The sequence below is a fragment of the Ailuropoda melanoleuca genome, chromosome 5, assembly GCF_002007445.2.
Source record: "Ailuropoda melanoleuca isolate Jingjing chromosome 5, ASM200744v2, whole genome shotgun sequence".
Taxonomy (NCBI): Eukaryota; Metazoa; Chordata; class Mammalia; order Carnivora; family Ursidae; genus Ailuropoda; species Ailuropoda melanoleuca.
The window spans coordinates 68,594,046-68,617,500 of NC_048222.1; the positions used below are offsets into that span (position 1 = coordinate 68,594,046).

Consider the following 23,455-nt stretch of genomic DNA (forward strand, 5'->3'; position numbering starts at 1 on the left):
ATATATATATATATATAGTACATACAATGATATAATTTCCCTCCCTGGAGTTTGTCTTAAGCTTTTCTACTTGAATCATTATAGTTACTTTGTACTGAATCATTAATGTATAATCTTCCATGTGCTCATGGTTCACTGGCAGGATGGGTAAGATGATAAGCAAAGTGTATCTTTCAATTATACCTCAGAATGGTATGGAGACATTTACTTCGAATACTGTTAGTGAGAAAAAATTCAATAGTAAATGGAATTAAAATCTTATGAAGTAAAAGCTGGAAAATCAGCTGAAACTAGAGTAATTGTAGTGAAAGAGAATAGATGGCTGTGGGTTAGTAGATGGAAGGGGTTTAGCTAATCTTGATTTAAAGTCAGCAGGAAGTTGGTGATTATTGAATGTTTCATTGATTGACTTCTTCCCCCCCCCCAAAACATGTTGTAAAAGGAACCTTAATGAGGAATGACTGGTAGAGAGAACTTTAGTATAAAACTGGTTAAAGTGAATTCATGGCACTGGGTTTTCAATGGGTAGTCTGGAAAGGAATTTATTCCCATCAGTGGGGATAATGTGAACTTGTCATAAAATTCACAAAACCATCTCTTTAAATTTGTAGTAGGATCTTTTGTGGCATGTTAATTGAGGTACTTCAGGCAACAGTGGAGCCTTTTGGTTTTATTTGATCTCATACCACTGTTGCAGTGTAGGTTTCATTAATACTAGTTCCATTGTGGTTAGGACTAAATGGAGCCTTAAAGGAAAATTGTTTTCTAGGTTTCTGAAGTCAGTAAAATGTTGTTGTTATTCTTTTAAGATTTATTTGTTTGTTCTAGAGAAATAGAGAGTGAGAGCACAAGCATGTGACTGGGGGGGAGTTGCATGGGGGGAGTTGGAGATGGAGAGAGAATCCCAAGCAGACTCCCCACTGAGCACCGAGCCCGACGGGGCTTAAGACTGAGGCTGACAGGAGGTAAAATCAAGAGTCAGATGCTCAACCCACTGAGCCACCCAGGCTCCCCAGTTAGTAAAATGTTTTAATTATTATGCTAATATCAGGAGGTTTCTTGCTGAGAAGCTCAGAGTTCTTTAAATATATAATTTCAGTTGTATCAATATTCTTTCAAAGTAATACATTTAAAGATCCAGTGTGTCTGAGATGAGGATAAGCTGAAAGGTTTTTAGGTGACTTTGGCTATATCTCTACTTCCTGCTGTGACCAGGAATAGACAGTTACATAACAATAATGTGAGTACATGGAAGCCAGTCTGATGTGTGGGTTGGGTTCAGACTTCGTTGGCCAAAATGTGATGGGATATGGTGATGGTTTTGATTACAGAAGGGGCCCTTAAAATATCAGTTTTTCATCCCTTTTTATAGGTTATCCTTCATATTCACGTTCACTGGATATTCTTGGCATATATATGTACATGCACGCATCCGTACATATATGTCAAACAAATTGTTTTTAACTTTTTTTCTTTTTTTTACTTACTAACATATTCTTTTTTTTTTTTTTTAAAGATTTTATTTATTTGTTTGACAGAGATAGAGACAGCTAGCGAGAGAGGGAACACAAGCAGGGGGAGTGGGAGAGGAAGAAGCAGGCTCACAGCAGAGGAGCCTGATGTGGGGCTATCCCGTAACGCCGGGATCACGCCCTGAGCCGAAGGCAGACGCTTAACCGCTGTGCCACCCAGGCGCCCCTACTTACTAACATATTCTGAACATCTTCCATGTCATTAAGTATTATCCCATCACAGCATTTCCTAGATATCTTCTTTGAAACACAAAACCTGATGAAATGTAAGTCTTCTAAGGGTACATAAATTTCAGAGATGGTTCATACTCTCTCATACTTAGCCTAGGAAGAATTCAGCAAAGACACCTACTTACTGCGTTTATCCCCATTTTTAATAAACTTATTTGACCATGGAATCCTTTTTTTCATCCAGTATCTATTAGTATCTTATGGGATTCCTATTCTACAGAACATGCTTTAGAAAATGCTCCTTCTTCATTTGCAACAACATGGATGGGCCTAGAGGACATTATGCTAAGTGAAATAAGTCAGACAGGGATAGAAATATTATATGATTTTATTTATAAATGGACTCCAAACTAAACAAATGAACAAATACAAAAAAAACAGACTCTTAAATACAGAAAACAACTAGTTGGTTGTTGGGGAAGGGGGTAGAGGAATGGGTAAAATAGATGAAGTAAGTTAAGAGGTACAGACTTTTATTTTTATATTTATAAAATGGGGTTGTAAAGCACAACAATGGGAATATACTCAATAATATTATAATATTGTTGCATGGTGGGAGATGGTGACTATGTTTATTGTGGTAAGCACTGAGCAATGTATAGAATTGTCAAATCAATATGTTGCACACCTGAAACTAATATTGATGGTTGCATAGTATTTCATTATATGAATACATTATAATTTTTAGTGTATTATTAATAATGCTATGATGGATATCTGAAAATAATATTTTGTTCATTCATGATTCTTTTTTTTTTAAAAAGTAAATGTAGAAGATCAAAAGTCTGTTCTAGTATATTTGTAAGATTCCTTATATCATCAAAAAGTCTGATGTAACTCATCATTTTAACTGTATCAATATTTGTGGAATCTTGCAAAACCAGGGATTGTGTTATTGCTTAGCTTATGTTTCTGTATTCATTTTTAACTGCTCTAACAAAATTGAATTCCTTTTTCTTTTTTTAGATAAACAATTTTGTTTAAAATGTATTACAAAACTTACGAGTCCACCTGAGACATGGTGATTTATTATTATTTTTTTAATGAGATGAAGTTGGTGAGTAACATAGTAGTTTCAGGTACGCAACATAATAATTCAATATTTGTTTAAACTACAAAGTGATCACCACAATACATCTGCTTACCATCCATCACCATACAATTGACCACCTTTACCCATTTTGCGCATCCCCTTTCAATTCCCTTTCCCTCTGATAACCACAAGTCTATTCTCAATGGCTTTGGTTTTGTTTTTTGTTTGTTCATTTGTTTTGCTTTTTAAATTCCACAGGTAAGTGAAATCATTTGATATTTGTCCTTCTCTGTCTGACTTATTCCACTTAGCATAATGCCCTTGTATGTGGCAGTATGTATGCCACATCTTCTGTATCCAGTTGTCCATTGATGGACACTTATATTGTTTCCATATCCTGGCTATTGTAAATAATGCTGCAGTGAACATGGGGGTGCATATATCTTTTTGAATTAGCATTTTTGTTTTCTTTGGATGATTACCAAGAGGTGGAATTGCTGGGTCATATAAGTGCCAGTTTTAATTTTTTGGGTAACCTCCATACTGTTTTCCATAATGGCTGTATCAATTTACATTCCCACCAGTAGTGTAGGAGGATTCCCTTTTCTCCACATCCTCTCCAATTCTTGTTATTTTTTGTCTTTTTAGTAATTACCGTTCTGGCCAGTTGAGGTGGTCATTGTGGTTTTGATTTGCATTTCTCTAATAATTAGCGATGTTTAATATCCTTTCACGTGCCTGTTGGTCATCTCTATGTCTTTTTTAGAAAAATGTCTGTTTAGATCCTCTGACCATTTTTATTTGGATTGTTTGAGGGGTTTTTTTGCTCTCAAGTTGTATAAGTTCTTTATGTATTTTGGCTATTGACCCCTTATTGGATATATGATTTGCACATATTTTCTTCCATTCAGTAGGTTCCTTTTTCATTTTGTTGGTAGTTTCTTTTGCTGTGTAGAAGCTTTTGAGATTGGTGTAGTCCCACTTATTTTTGCTTTTGGAGTCCAATCCAAAACTTGAATGCCAAGACCAATGTCGAAGAACTTCCCATCTGTGTTTCTTCTAGAATTATTGTGATTTCAGGTCTTTCATCTGTTTTGAATTCTGATTTGTCCAAATATTTAATCTATTTTAAATTCATTTCATATATGGTATATGTAGTTTCATTCTTTTGAAAGTGGCTGTCCAGCTTTCTCAACACCATTTATTGAAGAGACTATCCTTTCCCCAATGTATATTCTTGGCTCCTTTGTAGTAAAGTAGTCAACCGTATATGCGTGGGTTTATTTGTGGGCTCACTATTCTTTTCCACTCATCTATGTGTCTGTTTTTATGGCAATATCATATTGTTTTGATTATTATAGCTTTGTAATATAGTTTGAAGTCAGGAACTTGATACCTCCGTATCAATCTTTCTCAAGATTGGTTTGGCCATTCAGGGTCTTTTGTGGTTCCGAATAAGTTTTAAAATTATTTGGTCTAGTTCTGTGAAAAATGTCATGGGAATTTTGATAGGTATTGTATTGAATCTATAGATTGCTTTGGGTAGTATGGATATCTTAACATTGTTAATTCTTCCAACGTATGAGCATGGAATATCTCTCCATTTATTTGTGTTCTCTTCAGTTTCTTTCACCAATATCTTTATAGTTTTCAGTGTGCAGGACTTTCACCTCCTTGGTTAGATTTATTCCTAGGTATTTTATTCTTTTTGATGCAATTGTAAATGGAATTTTTTTTTAATTTCTCTTTTTGGTGGTTTGTCATTAGTGTATAAAAATGTGACAGACTTCTGTATCCTGCAACTTTTCTGAATTCATTCATTAGTTATAATAGTTTTTTTGTGGAGTCTGTAGGGTTTTCTATATATAGTACCATATCATCTGCAAATAGTGACAGTTTTACTTCTTCCTAATGTAGATTTTTTTTCTTAGTAGCTGTGACCAGGGCTTACAGTATTATGTTGAATAAAAGTGATGAAGAGTGGTGGGGTGCCTGGGTGGCTCAGTTGGTTAAGCATCCAACTCTTGGTTTTGGCTCAGGTCGTGATCTCATGGGTTGTGGGTTCGAGCCCTGTGCTGGGCCCCATGCTCTGTGTGGAGTCTGCTTGAGATTCTGTTTCTGCCCCTCTCTCCACTCATGCTCTCTCTCTCTCAAATAAATAAAATATTTTTTTTAAAAAGTGATAAGAATGGGTGTCGTTGTCTTATTCCATCTTAGAGGAAAAGCTTTCAGCTTCTCACTATCGAGGATGATGTTAGCTGTGGTCTTGTCATATGTAGCCTCTATTATGTGGAGGTGCATTCCCTCTATATCCATTTTGCTGAGAATTTTTATTATAAATGGATGCCAGATTTTGTCAGTGCTTTTTCTGCATCTGTTGAGGTGATCATGTGATTTTTAGCCCTCATTAGTTTAGATGGTGCCTCATATTAATTATTTTGCAGATATTTAACCATCTTACTACCCTGGAGTACATTCTACTTGATCATGGTGTATGTTCCTTTTAATGTACTTGATCATTGCGTATGTTCCTTTTAATGTGTTGTTGAATTCATTTGGCTAATATTTTGTTGAGGATTTTTGCATCTGTGTTCATTAGGGATATTTGGCCTGTTATTTTCTTGTTTTGTGGTATGGGTAAAGCTGGCCTTGTAAAATGAGTTTGGAAGTGTTCTTAAGTGTTTTTTGGAGGAGTTTGAGAAGGATGGTTATAAAATCTTTTTTGAATGTTTGGTAGAATTCACCAGTGAAACCATTTGGTCCTGGACTTTTGTTTTTTGGGAGGTTTTTGATTCCTGATTCAATCTCCTTACTAGCTATCAGTCTCTTCAAGATTTTCAGTTTCTTTATGATTTAGCCTTGGAAGACCATATGTTTCTAAAAACATCCATTTCTTCTACATTGCCCAATTTGTTGGCATATAATTGTTCTTAGTAACTCCTATGGTGCCTTGTATTTCTGTGGTATCAGTTGTAACAAGTCTTCTTTCATTTCTGATTTTATTTATTCGAAGTCCTCTTATTTTCTTGCTGAATTCTAGCTAAAGTTTTGTCAATTTTGTTTATCTTTTCCAAGAACCAGCTCTTAATTTCTTTGATCTTCTCTTTTGTCTTTTTAGTTTCTATTTCATTTATTTCTGCACTACTGTGCATTGTTCCCTTACTTCTAGCTTGGGGCTTTGATTATTCTTTTTCTAGTTCCTTAGATGTTAAGTTAGATTGTGTATTTGAGATTTGTCTTGTTTCTTGAGGTAGGCCTGTATTGTAATGAACTACCCTCTCATAATTGCCTTTGCTCCATCCTGTAGATGTTGGATTGTTATATTTCCATTTTCATTTGTCTCAAGGTATTTTTTTACTTCCCGTTTGATTTCTTTATTGACCTATTAGTTCAGTAGCATGTTGTTTAATCTCCACCTTCTTATGATTTTTCCAGTTTTCTTCTTGTAATTGATTTCTAGTTTCATACCATTGTGGTTGGAGAAGATGCTTGATATTATTTCAGACTTCTTAAATTTATTGAGTTTTTTTGTGGCGTAACATGAGTTCTATCCTGGATAATGTTCCATGTGCACTTGAGAAGAACATGTGTATTCTTCTGCTTTTGGANGATTATTTCAGACTTCTTAAATTTATTGAGTTTTTTTGTGGCATAACATGAGTTCTATCCTGGATAATGTTCCATGTGCACTTGAGAAGAACATGTGTATTCTTCTGCTTTTGGATGGAATATTCTGTGTAAATCTATCAAGTCCATCTGGTTTTATGTGTCATTTAAGGCTGATGTTTCCTTCTTGCTTTTTCTCTCTGGATGATCTGTTTATTGATGTAAGTAGGGGTATTAAAGTTCTCTACTATTATTGTATTGCTGTTAATTTCTCCTTTGGGTGTGGTAATATTTGATCTGGTAATCTTTATATAATTAGGTGCTTCTCTGTTGGTGCACAAATATTTACAAATTTTATATCATCTTTTGGGATTGACCCTCTTATCATTATATGATGCTCTTTGTCTTTTGTTACTGTCTTTGTTTTAAAGTCTATTTTTGTCAGATGTAAGTGTAGTGATACCACTTTCTTTTTGTTTACATTTGCATGGAATATCTTTTCCATCCCTTTATTTTCTGTGTGTGTCCTTAGATCTAAAGTTAGTCTTAGGCAAAAGAGATGAGTCTTGTGATTCGCTTTTTCTTTTTTTAAAGATTTTATTTATTAATTTGATGGAGAGAGAGACAGCCAGTGACAGAGGGAACACAAGCAGGGGGAGTGGGAGAGGAAGAAGCAGGCTCATAGCAGAGGAGCCTGATGTGGGGCTCGATCCCAGACTCCGGGATCACGCCCTGAGCTGAAGGCAGACGCTTAACGACTGAGCCACCCAGGCACCTTTTTTTTTTTTCTTAATAAATCCATTCAGTCACACTGTCTTTTTTGATTGGAAAATGTGGTCCATTTACATTTAAAGTAATTATTTATAGGCATATAACTTACTGCCATTTTGTTAACTTTCCTGTCTTTTTGTAGTTTCTCTCTGTTAATATCCTCTTTTCTTGCTGTCTTTCCTTGTGGTTTAATGCCTTTTTTAGTGTTATGTTTAGATTAATTTCTTATTTTGCATATCTACTATAGGTTTTTAGTTTTTGGTTGCCATATATATATATATATAGTAGTCTGTTCTAAGTTGATAGCAACTTTAATTTGAATGCATTCTAAAAGTTATAGTCCCTCCCATTTCATGTTTTTAATATTATGTTGTATATCTTTTAATTTTGTATATCCCTTAACTATTATAATTATAGTTAATTTTTCTACTTTTGCTCTTTAGCCTTTAAGCTGATTTTATAAGTGGTTAATTCACTACCTGTACTATATATTTGCCTTAACCCATGTGTTCTAGTTATTAGATAGTGCCTTTTCTTTATACCCTAAAGAAGTCCCTTTAAAATTTCTTATAAGGCCAGTTTAGTGGTGGTAAATTCCTTTAGTTTTTCTTTTCTGGAAAACTTATTATCTCTCCTTCAGTTCTGAATGATAATTTTGCTGGGTAGATTATTCTTGGTTGGAAGTTTTGTTTTATTTTCCCTTTCAGCACTTTGAGTATATTATGATACTCTCTTCTGGCCTGCAAAGTTTTTGCTGAAAAAACAGCTGATAGTCTTCTTGGGTGGGGGGTTGGGGGGTTCTCTTGTATGTAACTGGTTGTTGTTTTTTTTTTCTTACTGCTTTTGATATTCTCTATCTTTACCTTTTGATATTTTAATTATAATGTATCTTGGTACAGATTTTTTTGAGTTCATCTTGTTTGGAACCCTCTTTGATTTCTGGACTTGGATGTCTGTTTCCTCAGGTTAGGGAAGTTTTTGGTCATTATTTCTTAAATAAGCTTTCTGTTTCTTTCTCTCTTCTCCTTGTGGGACCTCAGTAATGTGACTGTTATTACCCTTAATGTTGTCTTGTAAGTCATTTTAGCTATCTTCATTTTTTTTTCTTTTCTGTTCTTTTTGGGTGAGTTCCATTGCTTTGTCTTGCAGCTCACTGATCCCTTTTCTACTTTGTTTGCTATCAAACCCCTGTAGTGTATTTTTCAATTCAGTTATTGTATTCTTCAGCTCTGTGGGTTCTGTTTAGTACTTTCTTATATTTTCTGCCTCATTGTTGAAGTTTCACGGTGCTCATCCATTCTCTCGAGTTGGTGAACATCTTTATGACTACTGCTTTGAACTCTTCACCAGGTAAATTACTTAACACCTCTTCATTAAGATGTTTTTCTGATATTTTTTCTTGTTCTTTCATTTGGAACGTATTCCTCTGTTTCTTTGTTTTGCTTTACTCTGTTTGTTTCTATGTATTAGATGAAACAACTCCCTCTACCAACCTTTAAGGAGTGGCCTTCTTTAGGAGATGAACCTTGTTGTTCAGCTTTGCCCCGCTCTTGGTTGTCACTTGAACTTTTGTGATTGTCTAAGTAGACTGATTTATTCTTGATAGGTCTCCATTGTTGAAGGTGTGCCAAGACCTGTCAGTGTTCTAAACAGAGTGATATCAGTCAAGACCTAGTTTGAGGCTGACTGGAAACCAGATCCTCAGGCAGCAGCTTTTAAAGAATGCAAATATATACATTTCTGTGGGGCCACAAGTGTAAACTCTGCTGCCAGACCAGGAGATGTGGAGGTGTCCCCTGGGCAATAGTTACAAAAAGCAGGGCTTCAGGCAAGTGTATAAGCTTCTTTCCGGGAGGTACCAGTGAGCTGTGACAAGGCCAAGGGGGGGTTCAAAGAAGGTATCTTCTTGCCTGTGGTCCCTGAGAGCACCTCTGTAATCTCTAGATATGTGACTAACATGAAGCCTGTCCCTCAGTTTGAAGCTCCAGGACAAGTAGATGGGCCTTTTTCACAGGAAGACTTGGGATGGGTTTCAGTCTGCTGTCTGTGCAGTGCTGTGGGTTTGGTAGCCTGTGCAGAGCTGTCTTTCTGATTTTTATAGTCCTGTGAGGCCCAGAAATAGAAGCCCCTCTGGCTACCAGGTTGTGGCGATCAAGGGATGTCCCTTGTGTGAACTGTGCTTGGTGGCCAGCTTTAGTGACGCTGCAGGAGAGTGCTAAGCGTGAGCTGTTCATGGTTTTAGTGAGTCAGGGGAACAGTGCTGGGTGCAGAGCACGCTTATGGCTTTAGCAAGATGTGGGAGGAGCACTGGGGTAGTACATGCCCACAACTTTGGCAGTGGAGGAAAAGAGCTCTGGAGGTGGGGCTCACCCATGGATTTACCAAGGCCAAGAAAGAGCACTGAGGGTGGGGCATGCCCATAACTTTAACCATGTAGGAGAAAAGTGTTGGGGGCCAGACACCTGCACTTGCCACCAGTACTAGCAAGGTAGAGAGAGATGGACAGTGGGAAAATGGTGCTTTCCATCTCCAAAGAAAGTCCCTACTCGTCCCTGCCCCTTCAGCAGACACTTTTACATTAGGAAATGAATCTGCACGTTTAATCCAGTCAATTCTCAAACTGCTGGCTTTGTGCTGCGTCCTGGGAGGAGTGAGTCATTGCACAAGCTCCTCAAAAGGAGTGTCTCAGATCCTTGAGTAAATCCCAGTCCCTCTGGGTGTATGCCCCTTTGGTTTTCAAAGCCAGATGTTTTGGGGGCTTGTCTTTCCAGTGCAGGTCCTACAGGGTTGGGGTGTCAGATGGCATAAACTCCTCATTCCTCGGAGAGAGTCTTCAGTATTGTGAGATACCTCCCTGTTGTAAGTCACTCCTGAGGTTTGGGGTGAGATTGAGTCTTGGCTTCTGCCACCCACCTTGATGTGGCCCTTTTATCCCTTGTTGTGGAGGGAGCTATTCAGCTAGAATTCAACAGGAATTATTCCATATGTAACTGTAGTTTTAGTACGTCTGAGGAAGGAGGTGAGTTCAAGTTCTTTTTATTCAGCCATCTTGGACTGCCTCATAATTTATATATTTTTATATATCTTGTTGAAACATTCAATATAAAATATATCAAGAGCATGTAACTTATTCTTACAAATATTTGTCACGTGTTAACCAAGTAGCTATTTAGTTAAGAAAGGTTTTTTTCCTACAACTCTAGATGACTTGGTAAATAACCTTGAATGATTTGAGAAACATTTATGTAATACAATCTTTAATTGAATAAACTAATCAAAATTTATTGGCTATATTATTCTCTTTAAACATTTATTGTATATAGTTTTAAAAATGTATATGTATTTGTAGTTAGCGGTAGAGATGACTGGAGCTGATGTGAACTGGATGCGGCTATGGGCAAATGTGCAGCTCTTCCACTTGATTTCACTTCATAAATGCAGAGAGATAGAGTATAGTAAGTCTCCAGGCAGTAAAACTCAGATGGACTTTCAAATCTCCTTTCTTTTTCACTCTGTTTTACTGATTATTTCCACTTTCATTGTTGCAGTGGGATCAGATGAACTGGATAGCTACATGTATCAGACAGTGGGTCATCATGCCATTGATTTGTATGCAGAAGCGATGGCCCTTCCCCTCTATCGCCGCACCATACGTGGAAGGAGTGTGGATACAGGACGAGTGTACACCAGATGTGAAGGTGATGAGGTGGAAGATCTCTATGAGCTTTTGAAACTTGTTAAGGTATGCCTAGTGACCAATTACATTAACTGAATTATTTAGTAATACATAATTAACAACTGTTAGTAGCCCGACTATTCTTTGAAAAGAAACTTTGTCTTTTTGGGATAGAAAGGAACACTTACTGTGCCTTTATATTAAGTACGATTTAAAAACAAAACTTCTGTTATAGTTTGGCGTTCAGGATTGTCAGATGATATTTAATTAAGTTTTCCTTAGGATTTTGTGGCTGATGACCTTTTAATCATTTTTTTAAAGCAAATACTTACTGAATGCCTACTATGTGCATGGTATATAATTCTAGGCACTGGAGATAGGGCAATGAACAAATCAGACAAAGCCGTGTTCTGCTGGAGCTTACTTTCCAGTGGAAGCACATAGATAATGGACAGACAAGAAAATCATATGCTTGGTGGTAAGGAGTATTATGGAGAAGAATGACAGTCAAGGTGATAAGCAGTGATGACAAGGGGTGGTCAAGCAAAACCTTTCTGGTATGGTGAAATTTAAATAGACCTAATGAAAGTGAGAGACTGAGCCTTGCTTAAATCTGGTAAGAGAGGTATGAATTAAATACTTAAGTCCCAGTACATAAGAGTTTAGCAGCCATTGTGCATTCATTCATTGTTAATTTTTCTAAAAAGAAAATTTAGGAGAGCAAAGTGTGGGGCTCATATATCTAATAGATACTATATTCAGTACATGTTAATTCATGGAGATTATTTTATATTAAGCCATTATCTTTTCATTCTCATTGATAGTTAACTATTTGAATACATTCTGTATTCTTCATAATACAAATTTTTTTCAGTCAGTTATTCAGTCAGTCAATTCATACAAGACATATCTAATGAAATAGAGACTTTAAGCCAATAAATCCCGCTTGTCTTAGAATATTTTCACAAAGGAAAGAAAGATTGCTGTCCTTTCTACCAAGGGACATTGCATTTCATTTTCTCATTCTTCAGAGAAGCTCAGCTTTTCAGAAGTTATATTATGAACTAATGTCATGAAAATTTGCTGGTCTCAAATAGCTACCTCAGTGTTATACTTTAAATTTGATGCTGATCAAAACTTAATACCAATTAAGGATTTTGATTAAGAAAAATATATGAAGGACTTAAATTCTTTCAAAGTTTGCTTAATTAAAATATTTCTCATTTTGTATGTCAGCACATTTTCATTTTTATTTACCCTTTAAAAAACAAACTGATGGGAAACATTTTTGGAATAATGCCATAATTTACTGTTTAGTTATGGATAGCATAAGAAGTAGATTATTTTTTCGTAGGAAAGTGCAGGGACCTCCTTACTTTCCTGTGGGAAGATGCATACTAGTAACAACTATTTTGATTATCAAACAAGGGAGAAAGGCATAAAAGTTCTGCTTTAGATGGTTTTCTCTATACAAATAAGATCTTGACATTTTCACTTTAAGGTGTGAAATACTGAGTGCAAAGTCTGCATTTTTAAAATTTCTTTTCCAGAGTACAAAGAATTGGGTAATACATTTTTAGCATAAACCGATATTACAAAATGGTGGGACTCACATGAGAAGTAATTGGATTGCTTAAAAATCACTGATAACTGATAACTTTGGAGAAGCTGTGTGATAATAACAGCCTTCCAAGAAAGGGAAAGATAATAAATTACTAATCAATTTAATTAAAAATGGGCAGATTAGTAGTAATTAAGAAGAAATTTCCCTTTCGATCCATGCTGTCTTTGGAGAAATGGATGCTTTGCCATTATCTTTATAGTAACCATCAGTTATGACATAAATTAATGCTAATGTTAAATCTTGACAACTGCTTTGGAAGTTCATACATGGTAATTATAACTATAGTTGAAAGAGATGTTATCAAGTTGTCGGGGACTAAATAGTTCCTTCTTTTTCTGTATAGAAATATTAATTTTACTATAGGATATTTTAAGGGCATAAATATTAGAAGTATATTGCTTTTATGGAAGATACTGTATAACCAGGCTTTCATAGTTAAATCCATTTGTGAAACACTGGGGTAAGGATTCCAATAGAGGTCTTATATATTCTGACAAATAATTGAGTAATTATGGAAAAAAACGAATCTAGAAGAGCTATAATTCTTCAAGTTAGTGTTCACTCATTCTAAGGAAAAGATGGAATTGCGTTTTTTAATCCTTTGAATATTAATGAGCATTGGAAGCATTTAGATTCATTTTCAATGTAAACGTTTATTTATAACAGGTTGCAGTTTTGTGACTTTTATATGTAAGTCAATCTTTTGTTTTTGTGTCTCTTTTTTCCCCAAAAAATTAGAGCTTATTTTTGAGTAGGAGATGTTAGTTTTTGCAAAGTGTGTAATTGACTAATTACTGAAAAGAAGTCACAATGACTTGGAAGAATTTACAGAGTTAAATTTCCTAATTATTTTGTAGAAGTTTTGAAAACTAATGGAAATGTAATAAGCCTTTATATCTCACAGATTCCGGGTAGTTATGACAAGTAGATACATATGTATATCTCAAGGTTACAAGATAACCTGGTTTTCATATAGCTAGCCTTTTTTTATTCTTTAGGATTTATTTAATATTAAAATGTCCCCATGGTTTTCAACTGGATTAATTTGGCATATATATAGATAACTTGGATTATTTCCTGGAAATACAGTCATTTTCAAATTTTTTGTGTTTTCTTTTTAAGCCATGGAAGAAATGTAATCATTACTGAAGGATACATGTAAACACCATATCCCTATGGAGAATATATTTAAGGATTAACACATTCATTCTTTCTTCAGTGGTTTGGAGGCACTTCTTACTGTTTTTGGTTATTTTCTTGGTTATTTCCTCTTTTTAGTAGAGTCCATCTTTAAGAAAATTCCTTTGAAATCCTTACATTTTGACAATGTTCTTTTTCTGCCCTCACATTTGATGGATACATTGGTTGAACTTAAAATTTTAGATTGAAAAGTAATTTTTCCTCAAACCATTGAAGATATTGCTCCATGGTCTGCTAGCATTTTGCTGATGAGAAATTTGATGCTGATGTGATTTTTGTTCTTTTTAGCGGAGTCGTTTTTCCTCTCCTTTAACTTTTACGATTTTGTCTTAATGGTTGGTGTATTGAAATGTCACAACAATGCATTGGATATTGAAGGTTGCTTCTCCAGTATCCCTTCTGAAGCTTCCTATTGAGTGGCAGCATGTCCTGTCCTCTTTCCCATAATTCCAGGTGAAAGCCACTCACAACATGGCATTCTCCTGATTATAGCAATTGGATCGGTGATGGTTTTGTTGACCTATATGTACCAAATAGAATGAAGCCTAGGATGATGGATGGTTGGCAGATGTTAAACACTTTTTTAGTATAGAAGGATGTGTGGATGTAAGACCTAGAATTGCTATGGCTTTTTGTTTTTGGATGGAAGAAAACCTGATGTCAGATCTGTCACAAAAAATAGCAGAGCCAATAGAATTGTAGTTTGAGGATGGCTGTGTGAAATCCTCTTCCTTTATTTGTTTGATAATTTGCTCTCCTGATTCTCTCGATTTTCTTTTTCTGGTACTCTTACTGATCAGATGTTAGATCCTAGATTGAATCTTCATGTCTCTTGTCTTTTCTCACATTATTTTCTACCCTTATGTCATTTTGTTGTACATTATGTGAGATTTCCTTTTTAAATACCCTACTTTCTTAGCAATCATGTTTTCGGGATTCAATAACATTACTTGTTTATGGATTGTTTCTTTTTTATAACAGCTTATTTCTCCTTCTATAGATGTAAGATCCTTATATCCCTCTTAAAATACAAATTAGTTGTTTTAAACATTATCTTTTGTTTCCTAAAATATTAATGTTTTCTTTAGGGTCTTTTTTCTCATATTTTTTTCTCTTTCATGTTGTAGTCTTTTGGTTGCTTATTCATATCTAAGAATAAGGCAAGAGCAAAGCTGACTGAACATTTTGATTTTAGAGTTTTTCAGCCCTACATCTCATACTTGTTATACCTGGAGTTCAGGATAATGTAGCCTAGTTTGTTTTCTTCCTTGACTTTCTTCTCTTAAATGCAAATAATACGTTACAGTTTCTTATGCTCATTTATCAGTCATTGTTCCTTGATCTGCTGACTCAAGAAATTTATTGAAGTCCTTTTTGCCAATGATGTCTGCCCCTGCCTGCCCCACATTCTCTTTGTTTTCTAGAGGTTATACCTTTGTTTTCATTTTAATGAACTTTCTTCATCCAGAAATCTGTGTTAATTTCTTTCTAATGGAATTCATTTCATATTCTTCCCAAAGTTGAATATTCAGTTTCAGTCTTCCTCTTCTAATCCTTGGTACTTTTCTTCTCTCATATTCTTTTTCTCACTAGGCATTTTATCTTGGTGTCGATGACCTTAAATTCCTTAACTGACACTTGTGTTGTAATTTGAATGCAATAATAAATGAGTAATTGTCTTCATTTTTTTAAATAGAATGTTTACTATTGATAGAAAAGTTTATAAATAACTGGCTGATTTTTTTAAACTAGACTTTAACTTAATATTTATAGAAAACATCAGTTGCCACTTTACTGTTTGTATTAGTAAGATTTGTTTTGATTACAAGAGTCTCCTTCTTGGTTTGTCTCTTTTTTGCTTTATTCATTTGTTTTGTTTCTTAAATTCCAAATGTGAGTGAAATCATATGGTATTTGTCTTTCTCTGACTGATTTAGTTCACTTAGCATTGTATTCTCTAGATCCATCCATGCTATTACAAATGGCAAGATTTCATTTTTTAATGGCTGAATAATATTCCATTGAATATATTTACCACCTCTTCTTTATCCATTCATTTATCAATGGACACTTGAGCTGCTTCCATAATTTCACTATTGAAAATAATGCTACAGCAAACATAGGGGTGCATATATCTTTTCAAATTAGTGTTTTTGTAATCTTTGGGTAAGTATCCAGTAGTGGAATTATTGGGTCATATGGTAGTTCTATTTATAGCTTTTTGAGGAACCTCCATACTGTTTTCCACAGTGGCTGCACCAGTTTGCATTCCCTCCAACAGTGCACAAGCATTCCTTTAAGAAGAAGAGAATTTATTGACAATAACCTAAAGATAAGTTTGGCTTCAAGTAAATTAGATACACGCCACAAATTATATAATCAAAATCTTTTCCCCCACCGATTTCCATCTCTTTCTTCTATTTTCTGTTGATTCCATTCTCTGACTAGACCCTTGTAGTCAGAAGATGGCTCCTGGTCCCATTCTTCTTGGTTCAAATCTAGTAGGAAAATCTCCAGTCTTTTAAAATAACTTGAAGGAAAACCCAATTATATTTCATTGTCACTTAGTGGCCTGACTTGTATCATCTGTAAGCCACTTGTTGTTGGGAGAAGATGATTTCATTTGACTGGATAGGCTTAGGTCATGTGTCATTCCTGGAGCAAGAGTTGGAGTCATGATTACTGGAACCATATTTTACTATGGTTCTGTGGGAAGAATAGAACCCATTGGGGAAAAGTGGGTCTCCAAATACAAAGCAGGCTGTTGCTGGTAGAAGTGCATACTGTGTCAGGGAGGTAAAAAGCAGCAGGTTTCCTGAAAAATACGTAGGTTTCAGCTGCTTACAAACTTGGGCACCATCCTAAATGGGTCTTCTTTCAGTATCTCCCTCCATCTCTTCTCTCCCTCCTTCCCTTTTAACCTCTTTCAAAAATAGTTGATCATCAGAACCACAACAGTGAGCTTATACTCTGGGACTTGTATTCAGTGGCTCATGATTTCTCCACCTTAATATTCTATAGAAATGATAAACTCAACAAGTTCAAAATTTACTCATTCTCTTTCTTCACAAACTTGCTCCATTTCCTATATTTCCTTCTTAGTTAAAATCATCTTCATTTACCATATCACCTGAGTCTAGCCTGGAGCCTCACTACTGGATTTCTACTTTCTCTCAGTTTCCATGCCAACCACCACTATTGGATCTCTAGGACTTGTCGATATTGCTTCCATGACTTCTGATATCTGACCCTTTGATCTCATTCTCACCATTACTTGTTTTTCACCTGTAGTGTGCAAGAGGCTCCTAACTTGTCAACTTGCCTTCAGTATTGCTTTGTGTACCATTCAGCCCTTCTACTATATTGTTAGAAGTACCTTAATAACCCAGTATTGAGATAAACTATGGACACATTAGCCTGACACAAAAGACTCTTTAAGAAGAGACCCTTGCATTCTTACCTGTCTGATCCTGTCATTCCCACACAAATTTCTGGGTTCAAGTTATAATGAACTAATTAGGTTTCTAGGAGATTGCTTTTCATGTCTGAATCTTTGCCCGTGCTTTTCCATACTCTTATTTCTGTGCTGAAGAACCTCTTCTCACCTCATACCCTTCTATGAAATTGTCTCTAATTTATTTACTTCCTGCCTTTTCCTTTTCTGCTTGTCTATACCTCTACTGTTTTTCTCAGGACATTGGTAAGATTGCTTATGTGACTGTCTTTTGCTAGACAGTAAGATCCTCAAAGAAATAGGCAGTACTCGGGGCGCCTGGGTGGCCACAGTGGTTGAGCGTCTGCCTTTGGCTCAGGGCGTGATCCCGGCGTTGTGGGATCAAGCCCCACATCAGGCTCCTCCGCTATGAGCCTGCTTCTTCCTCTCCCACTCCCCCTGCTTGTTCCCTCTCTCACTGGCTGTCTCTATCTCTGTCGAATAAATAAATAAAATCTTTAAAAAAAAAAAAAAGAACTAGGCAGTACTCTTCATTTTTATATCTCTAGTGTCCAGCAATATTTCTGACAAGTAGTTGACTTTTAAAGGATTGTTGAACAAATTAGTCCAAACTTTAACAAATTATATTTTATATAATAATTATCTAATTCAGGGGAGCCACAACACTGTTGCAAAATATGTGTAAAACCATTGGTAAATTCATTTTGTTTTTGTTTTTCCACTTAAAAGCTTACATGGAATAGGCATCATTGTGAAACTTTGCAAAATAAGATACTCTATCAGGTTTGGCAGTGTAACCACTAAGTGTACCGAGAATAATTTCCAGCTGCAGAATATTTTATAAAAATGCTGAACAGACAGTTTTTCAAATTATTTTTGGTATTTGCATGTTAGAAAACATGATTATGGTGGAATTTTGCTCTCTGGATCTCTTTTCACCTTGGATCTTGGTGAAGAAAACCCTAGATGGTTGGGTGGCTTGAAGCAAATCCAAAGGATTTGAAGTGTGAGGAACACATAAAAGGGTCTTAAGATTTTCAGGGAGGACCCAGACATACTGCTAATTAAACAGGCACATAGCCCTATACAGATTGCTCCTGGCTCTTCAGCATTGTACAGCTTGCCTCAAGCCCTGTCAATTCCCAAGATTTTGGACATTAAACCTGGTCCCTTGGCACAAGAAATGTTTTGCTAGTATCGATTCTGGACCCCAAACAGAAGAGTTGGAATTAGCACAGACAAGTGTCATTTCGACTCCCAGGTGCGATTTTATTGAGGCTGTTGTCGCCGGCCCTTCAGACAATAAAGTCAAGCATGCATGGAAAGCACATGATGGAAGATCTGTCTGGAAATAAAATGTTGGATTATATTTGTTAGTTATTATAGTTTGTAAGCTTATCACAGATGTAGAGTCTTCATCTGTAGATTCCCCCAAAGCCTAGAAAATGTGAGTCCCTCATGTAGCAAAATGATCACCTTTCTCCACTTGGTATCACTGATAGTGTGTGTGTATTAAACATGCACATGTATACTTTATTTTTTGCCTGATTCAGTGCCTCTCCATAAATTCTCTAGTTGACTTTTATGTCCCTATATTCCTTTCTTCTACAAACTATAGATTTCTATCTTAACATCTATTCTATATATTTTAGAGTATGTTGGGTATATTTGACCTGTCTTTCAAGCCTCTGTTGTCTGTGTCCTATTGACATTTTGTCCTTTTTCCTGACTAGTCTACCATTTATTTTGTAAGAAACTTTTTGTAGATGTCTACTTTGGAGTTGTGTTGTCTAAGGCACTAGATGTATGTTTCTGTCCTATAGTCTTTTACTTCATCTCTAGACCTGTAGTTTACCTTGTGTTTGTTGTATCGTCTATTAAATGACTAAGAACATATCATCAAAACTTACAAATATAAATTACTTTATTCATTTATTGTTATCCTTAACACTTTTTTGTGACACAGGACTTTATTGGTAGTTACGCAACAATATGTAGATCTTTTTTTTTTTTTAAAGATTTTATTTTATTTATGTGACAGAGACAGCCAGCGAGAGAGGGAACACAAGCAGGGGGAGTGGGAGAAGAAGAAGCAGGCCCCCAGCAGAGGAACCTGATGTGGGGCTTGATCCCAGAACGCCGGGATCACGCCCTGAGCCGAAGGCAGACGCCCAACGACTGGGCCACCCAGGCGCCCCAACGATATGTAGATCTTAAACTGATCTTTTTATATCTACTTTATCCTTTTTTTCCTTTTTTTAGAGAGACAGAGTGTATGCAAATGCAACTAGGGGTGGGAAGGGGCAGAGGGAGAGAGAGAATCCCATGTGGGGCTCAATCTCACGACCCTGAGATCATGACCTGAACTGAAGTCAGGAGTCAGACACTTAACCAGCTGAGCCACCCAGGTGCCCATGCCTTTCCCCTTTTAAATCGGGAACATCTTCATTCAGCAGATTTGTAGTTCCTAAATCATATAATAGCCATAAAAAGCAAAGATAAGGTCAATAAATATTTAGAGTTTTTAAAATTATTAAGAGATGATTCAGTAGAGGCCTTTTCTGTGATATGCTGTTACGAGAAAAAATTGAGTGACTCAGAAGGATGTATTAATTGACCTGGACCTTTCCTGTTAACTTTAACTTGATACTACTGCAATTTATAGACTCTTTTATGTCTTTCATTCTGCAAACATTAATTGGAAAGAGTGTAAAGAGATGATGAGACAGTCTCAGTCTTCACAGAGCCTGAGGAGATAAGACAGGTACACAAAGAAACTACTACAAGGTAGAGTTTCCATTGGAGTATGCAATTTAAAGGGCTATGGGGATTCTGAGGGGGAAAAAATCTTGTGTTTGGGGCATTGGGAGGGCCTTATGGGGGAAGTTACATTTGATATCCTTGAAAGTTGTTTGGATTTTGACAAAGGCAGCATGGGCGAATGGCTAAAAGAATGTTGCACATTAGGACATTAGGAGCAGAGCTTAGCCAAAGCCATGGAAGCAGGAAATTATGAGATATATTAGGAAAATAGCAAGAAATTCAGAGTTTAAAGAGTAGTTTAAAGAGTAGTAGAAAGTCAGTATGTAAAGATGAAGCAAAAAGAGAGTGTCTTAAATTTTAGGCCAAGGATTATTTAGGCAGTAGAAAGCCCCTAAGGTGGTATTTTCCACACTCAGTCATACCATTTTTCCCCCTTTAAATGAAAGAAACTAGAATAAAATAGAAAATATCAAAATGCATTGTACATAGTACATAGTACATAGTAAGGTTAATTATATTTTGTGAAATGTGCATTCACACGTGTGTATGCATGTATATTATGTATATTCTAGGCTGTTAAACAAATTGTTATGGTTAAACAAATTTGAAAGCCACTATCCTGAAGGACTTTACAAAAGGAATGACATAGAATTGAAGGAAACTTGACATTAAGTTGAACCACTATAATGATGCAAGAAATGAATTAGAGAAGTGGAATTCTGGAGATGAGGAGTTCAAATTGAAAACTGAGAGATGCGGCTAGCTGAAAGTTCTGAGGACCTGAACTGGGGGAGTAACAGTGGGAAAGATGAAGAGAGGACATTGCAGAGGTGGATGGATAAGTCTTGACAGTGGCTTAAATAAAAAGATAGTATTTAAATAAAAAGTGACAGGGAGTCTATATAAAGTATTTTGTAAACTACAGTTCCATGGCTAATTAATTCAGATTTCACTGGGCAATCGAAGTGAATTACAATAGCTATATATTACAAATATTGTAATATTAAATTTTATAGCACCCTATCTTTGTCATCTCTTTAATCTGATATAGGATGGTATAGAAGATGCTTCATATCAAGCTGGGTTCATTTAATCAAGATTAACTCTTAATAGATGTTAGTCTTACAACAGGTGTTGGCAAGGATGTGGAGAAAAAAGAACCCTCTTGTACTGTTGGTGGGAATGCAAACTGGTACAGCCACTCTGGAAGACAATGTGGAGGTTCCTCAAAAAGTTAAAAATAGAACTACCATATGATCCAGCAATTGCACTACTGGATATTTACCCAAAGAATACAAAAACACGAATGCAAAAGAATACATGCACCAATATGTTTATAGCAGCATTATTTACAATAGCCAAGTTATAGAAGCAACCCAAGTATCCATTGATTGATGAATGCATAAAAAAGAGGTGATATATCTATACATATACTTACACACACAAACACACACACACAGAGGAATATTATTCAGTCATAAAAAGGAATGAAATCTTGCCATTTGTAATAACATGGATAGAGCTAGAGAGTATAATGCTAAGCAAAATCAGAGAAAGACAAATACCGTATGATCTCTCTGATAGGTAGACTTTAAGAAACAAAACAAAGGAGCAAAGGGAAAAAGAGACAGAGAGAGACAAACCAAGCAGGTGACTCTTAACTATAGAGAACAAACCGATGGTTACCTACCAGAGGGAAGTGAGGGTGAGGTGTGGGGAGATGGGTGAAATAGTTGACACTGAGAAGTGTACTTGTTGTGATGAGCACCTAGTGATTAATATAAAAACTTAAATAAATTAATGTTAGTCTTGATGGTCCTTTTAATTGAACATTTAATTTTTTTTCATATTTTTATATGTAATACATATCAACTAAAATATTTTATCCTTATTTCTCAACTCTGAATAAAATCATCTAGTGTGAATTAACAGAAGGAAGTAAAATGTATGATATGGAGCTTAACATAATAATGCATTTAAGTGGGATTTAAATTATCATAGTAATTGCACTGAAAAGTTATTTACTGGTTTTTACCAGTAAATTATTGCTAATTGCTGGTAAATTACAGGTAAACCAATAAATTACTGGTCTTTACATGCAAAATATATTCTTTTTAGCTTTATTGATATAACTGACATATAATATTGTGTAAATTTAAGGTGTACAATACTTTGACTTGATACATTTATAAATTGCAAAATGATTATCACCCTAGCATTAGCTAACACCTCCATTCCATCACTTAATTACCATTTCTTTTTTATAGTGAGTACATTTAATATCTACCTTTTTAGCAGCTTTCAAGTATATAATACAGTATTATTAGCTGTAATCAGTATGCTGTACATTAGATCCCCAGAACTTGTTAATCTTATAACTGGAAATTTGTACCCTTTGATCAACATCTTCCCGTTGATCCCCCCCCCCCCAGCTCTTGGTGACCACCACTCTACTCTGTTTCTCTGGGTTTGGATTTTTTTAGATTCCACATGTGTCTTTCTCTGACTTATTTCACTTAGTATAATGAGATATATGTATACCACATGCTCTTTATTCATTTATCTGTTGATTGGTTAGGTTGTTTCCATATCTTGGCTGTTGGGAATAATGCCACAATGAACAATGGGGGTGCAGATTATCTCTTCGAGATCCTGTTTTCATTTCCTTTGAGTATTTACCCAGAGATGGGAATGCTGGTTCATATGGTTTTATTTTTTTTCAAGAACCTCCATATCATTTTTCCATTGCAGCAGTTTACATTCCTACTAACAGTGCTCAAGTATTCCCTTTTCTCCACAATCTCACCAGCACTTGTTATCTGTTGCCTTTTTGATAATAGCCATTTTAACAGGTGTGAGGTGATATCTCATTGTGGTTTTGATGCATTTCTCTGATGATTAATGATATTGAGCACCTTTTTGTGTACCTGTTGGCCATTTGGGTGTCTTATTTGAAAAGATACTATTCCATCCACTGTCCATTTATTTGTGGGGGGTTTTGTTGTTATTTTTGCTGTTTTGTTTTGCTTCCTAGTGAATTGTATGAATTCTTTATGTATTTTAGGTATTAACCTTTTATCAGATATATGATTTGCAAGTATCTTATTCTATAGGTTGTCTTTTCATTTTGTTGGTTATTTCTCTAGCTATGCAGTTTGATTTTGTCATACTTATTTAGGCTTTTGGGCATGATGTCAGATTGAACCTGGCTTCAGGCCTGTAAATTAATTGACCCTTATATTCCATTTATGGTTTTCCTCTCACTCTATAATTTATTCTTCCAACTCTGGCCAGATTAGTCTTACTAAAGTGTAGATGCAGTTACACTTTTCTCTTTATCAAAAATCTTTGTCACTTACCATTGATCTGTCAGGTGCTCTATAATATGACTTCAGCTTATCTTTCATTTTTTCAGTATTCCCCTGCATGGAACCTACTTTCCATCTATGCTAGACTATGTCAGAACTCTTGAACTACAGTCCATGTCTTTCCTGGATAGTGCTGTGTTATAGTCAGAAGTAACCTTTCTTCTCCCTTTGCTTCTTTCACATGGCATCTCTTTTTT

General features: G+C 35.6%; 1 protein-coding gene across 5 annotated transcripts in view; it reads left to right on the forward strand.

The window, feature by feature from the left end:
• Positions 1–23,455, forward strand: part of DPH6 (diphthamine biosynthesis 6) — a 317,109-nt gene that overhangs the window by 8,909 nt on the left and 284,745 nt on the right. For all 5 annotated transcript variants that reach the window (XR_004625731.1, XR_004625730.1, XR_004625732.1 and 2 more), the window contains exon 3: positions 10,722–10,915. Coding sequence is in view for 2 of the 5 variants with exons in the window: in XM_011223160.3 (XP_011221462.1) it covers positions 10,722–10,915 (194 nt within the window). In the remaining 3 variants the exon portion in view is untranslated. The remainder of the gene's footprint in view (positions 1–10,721; positions 10,916–23,455) is intronic.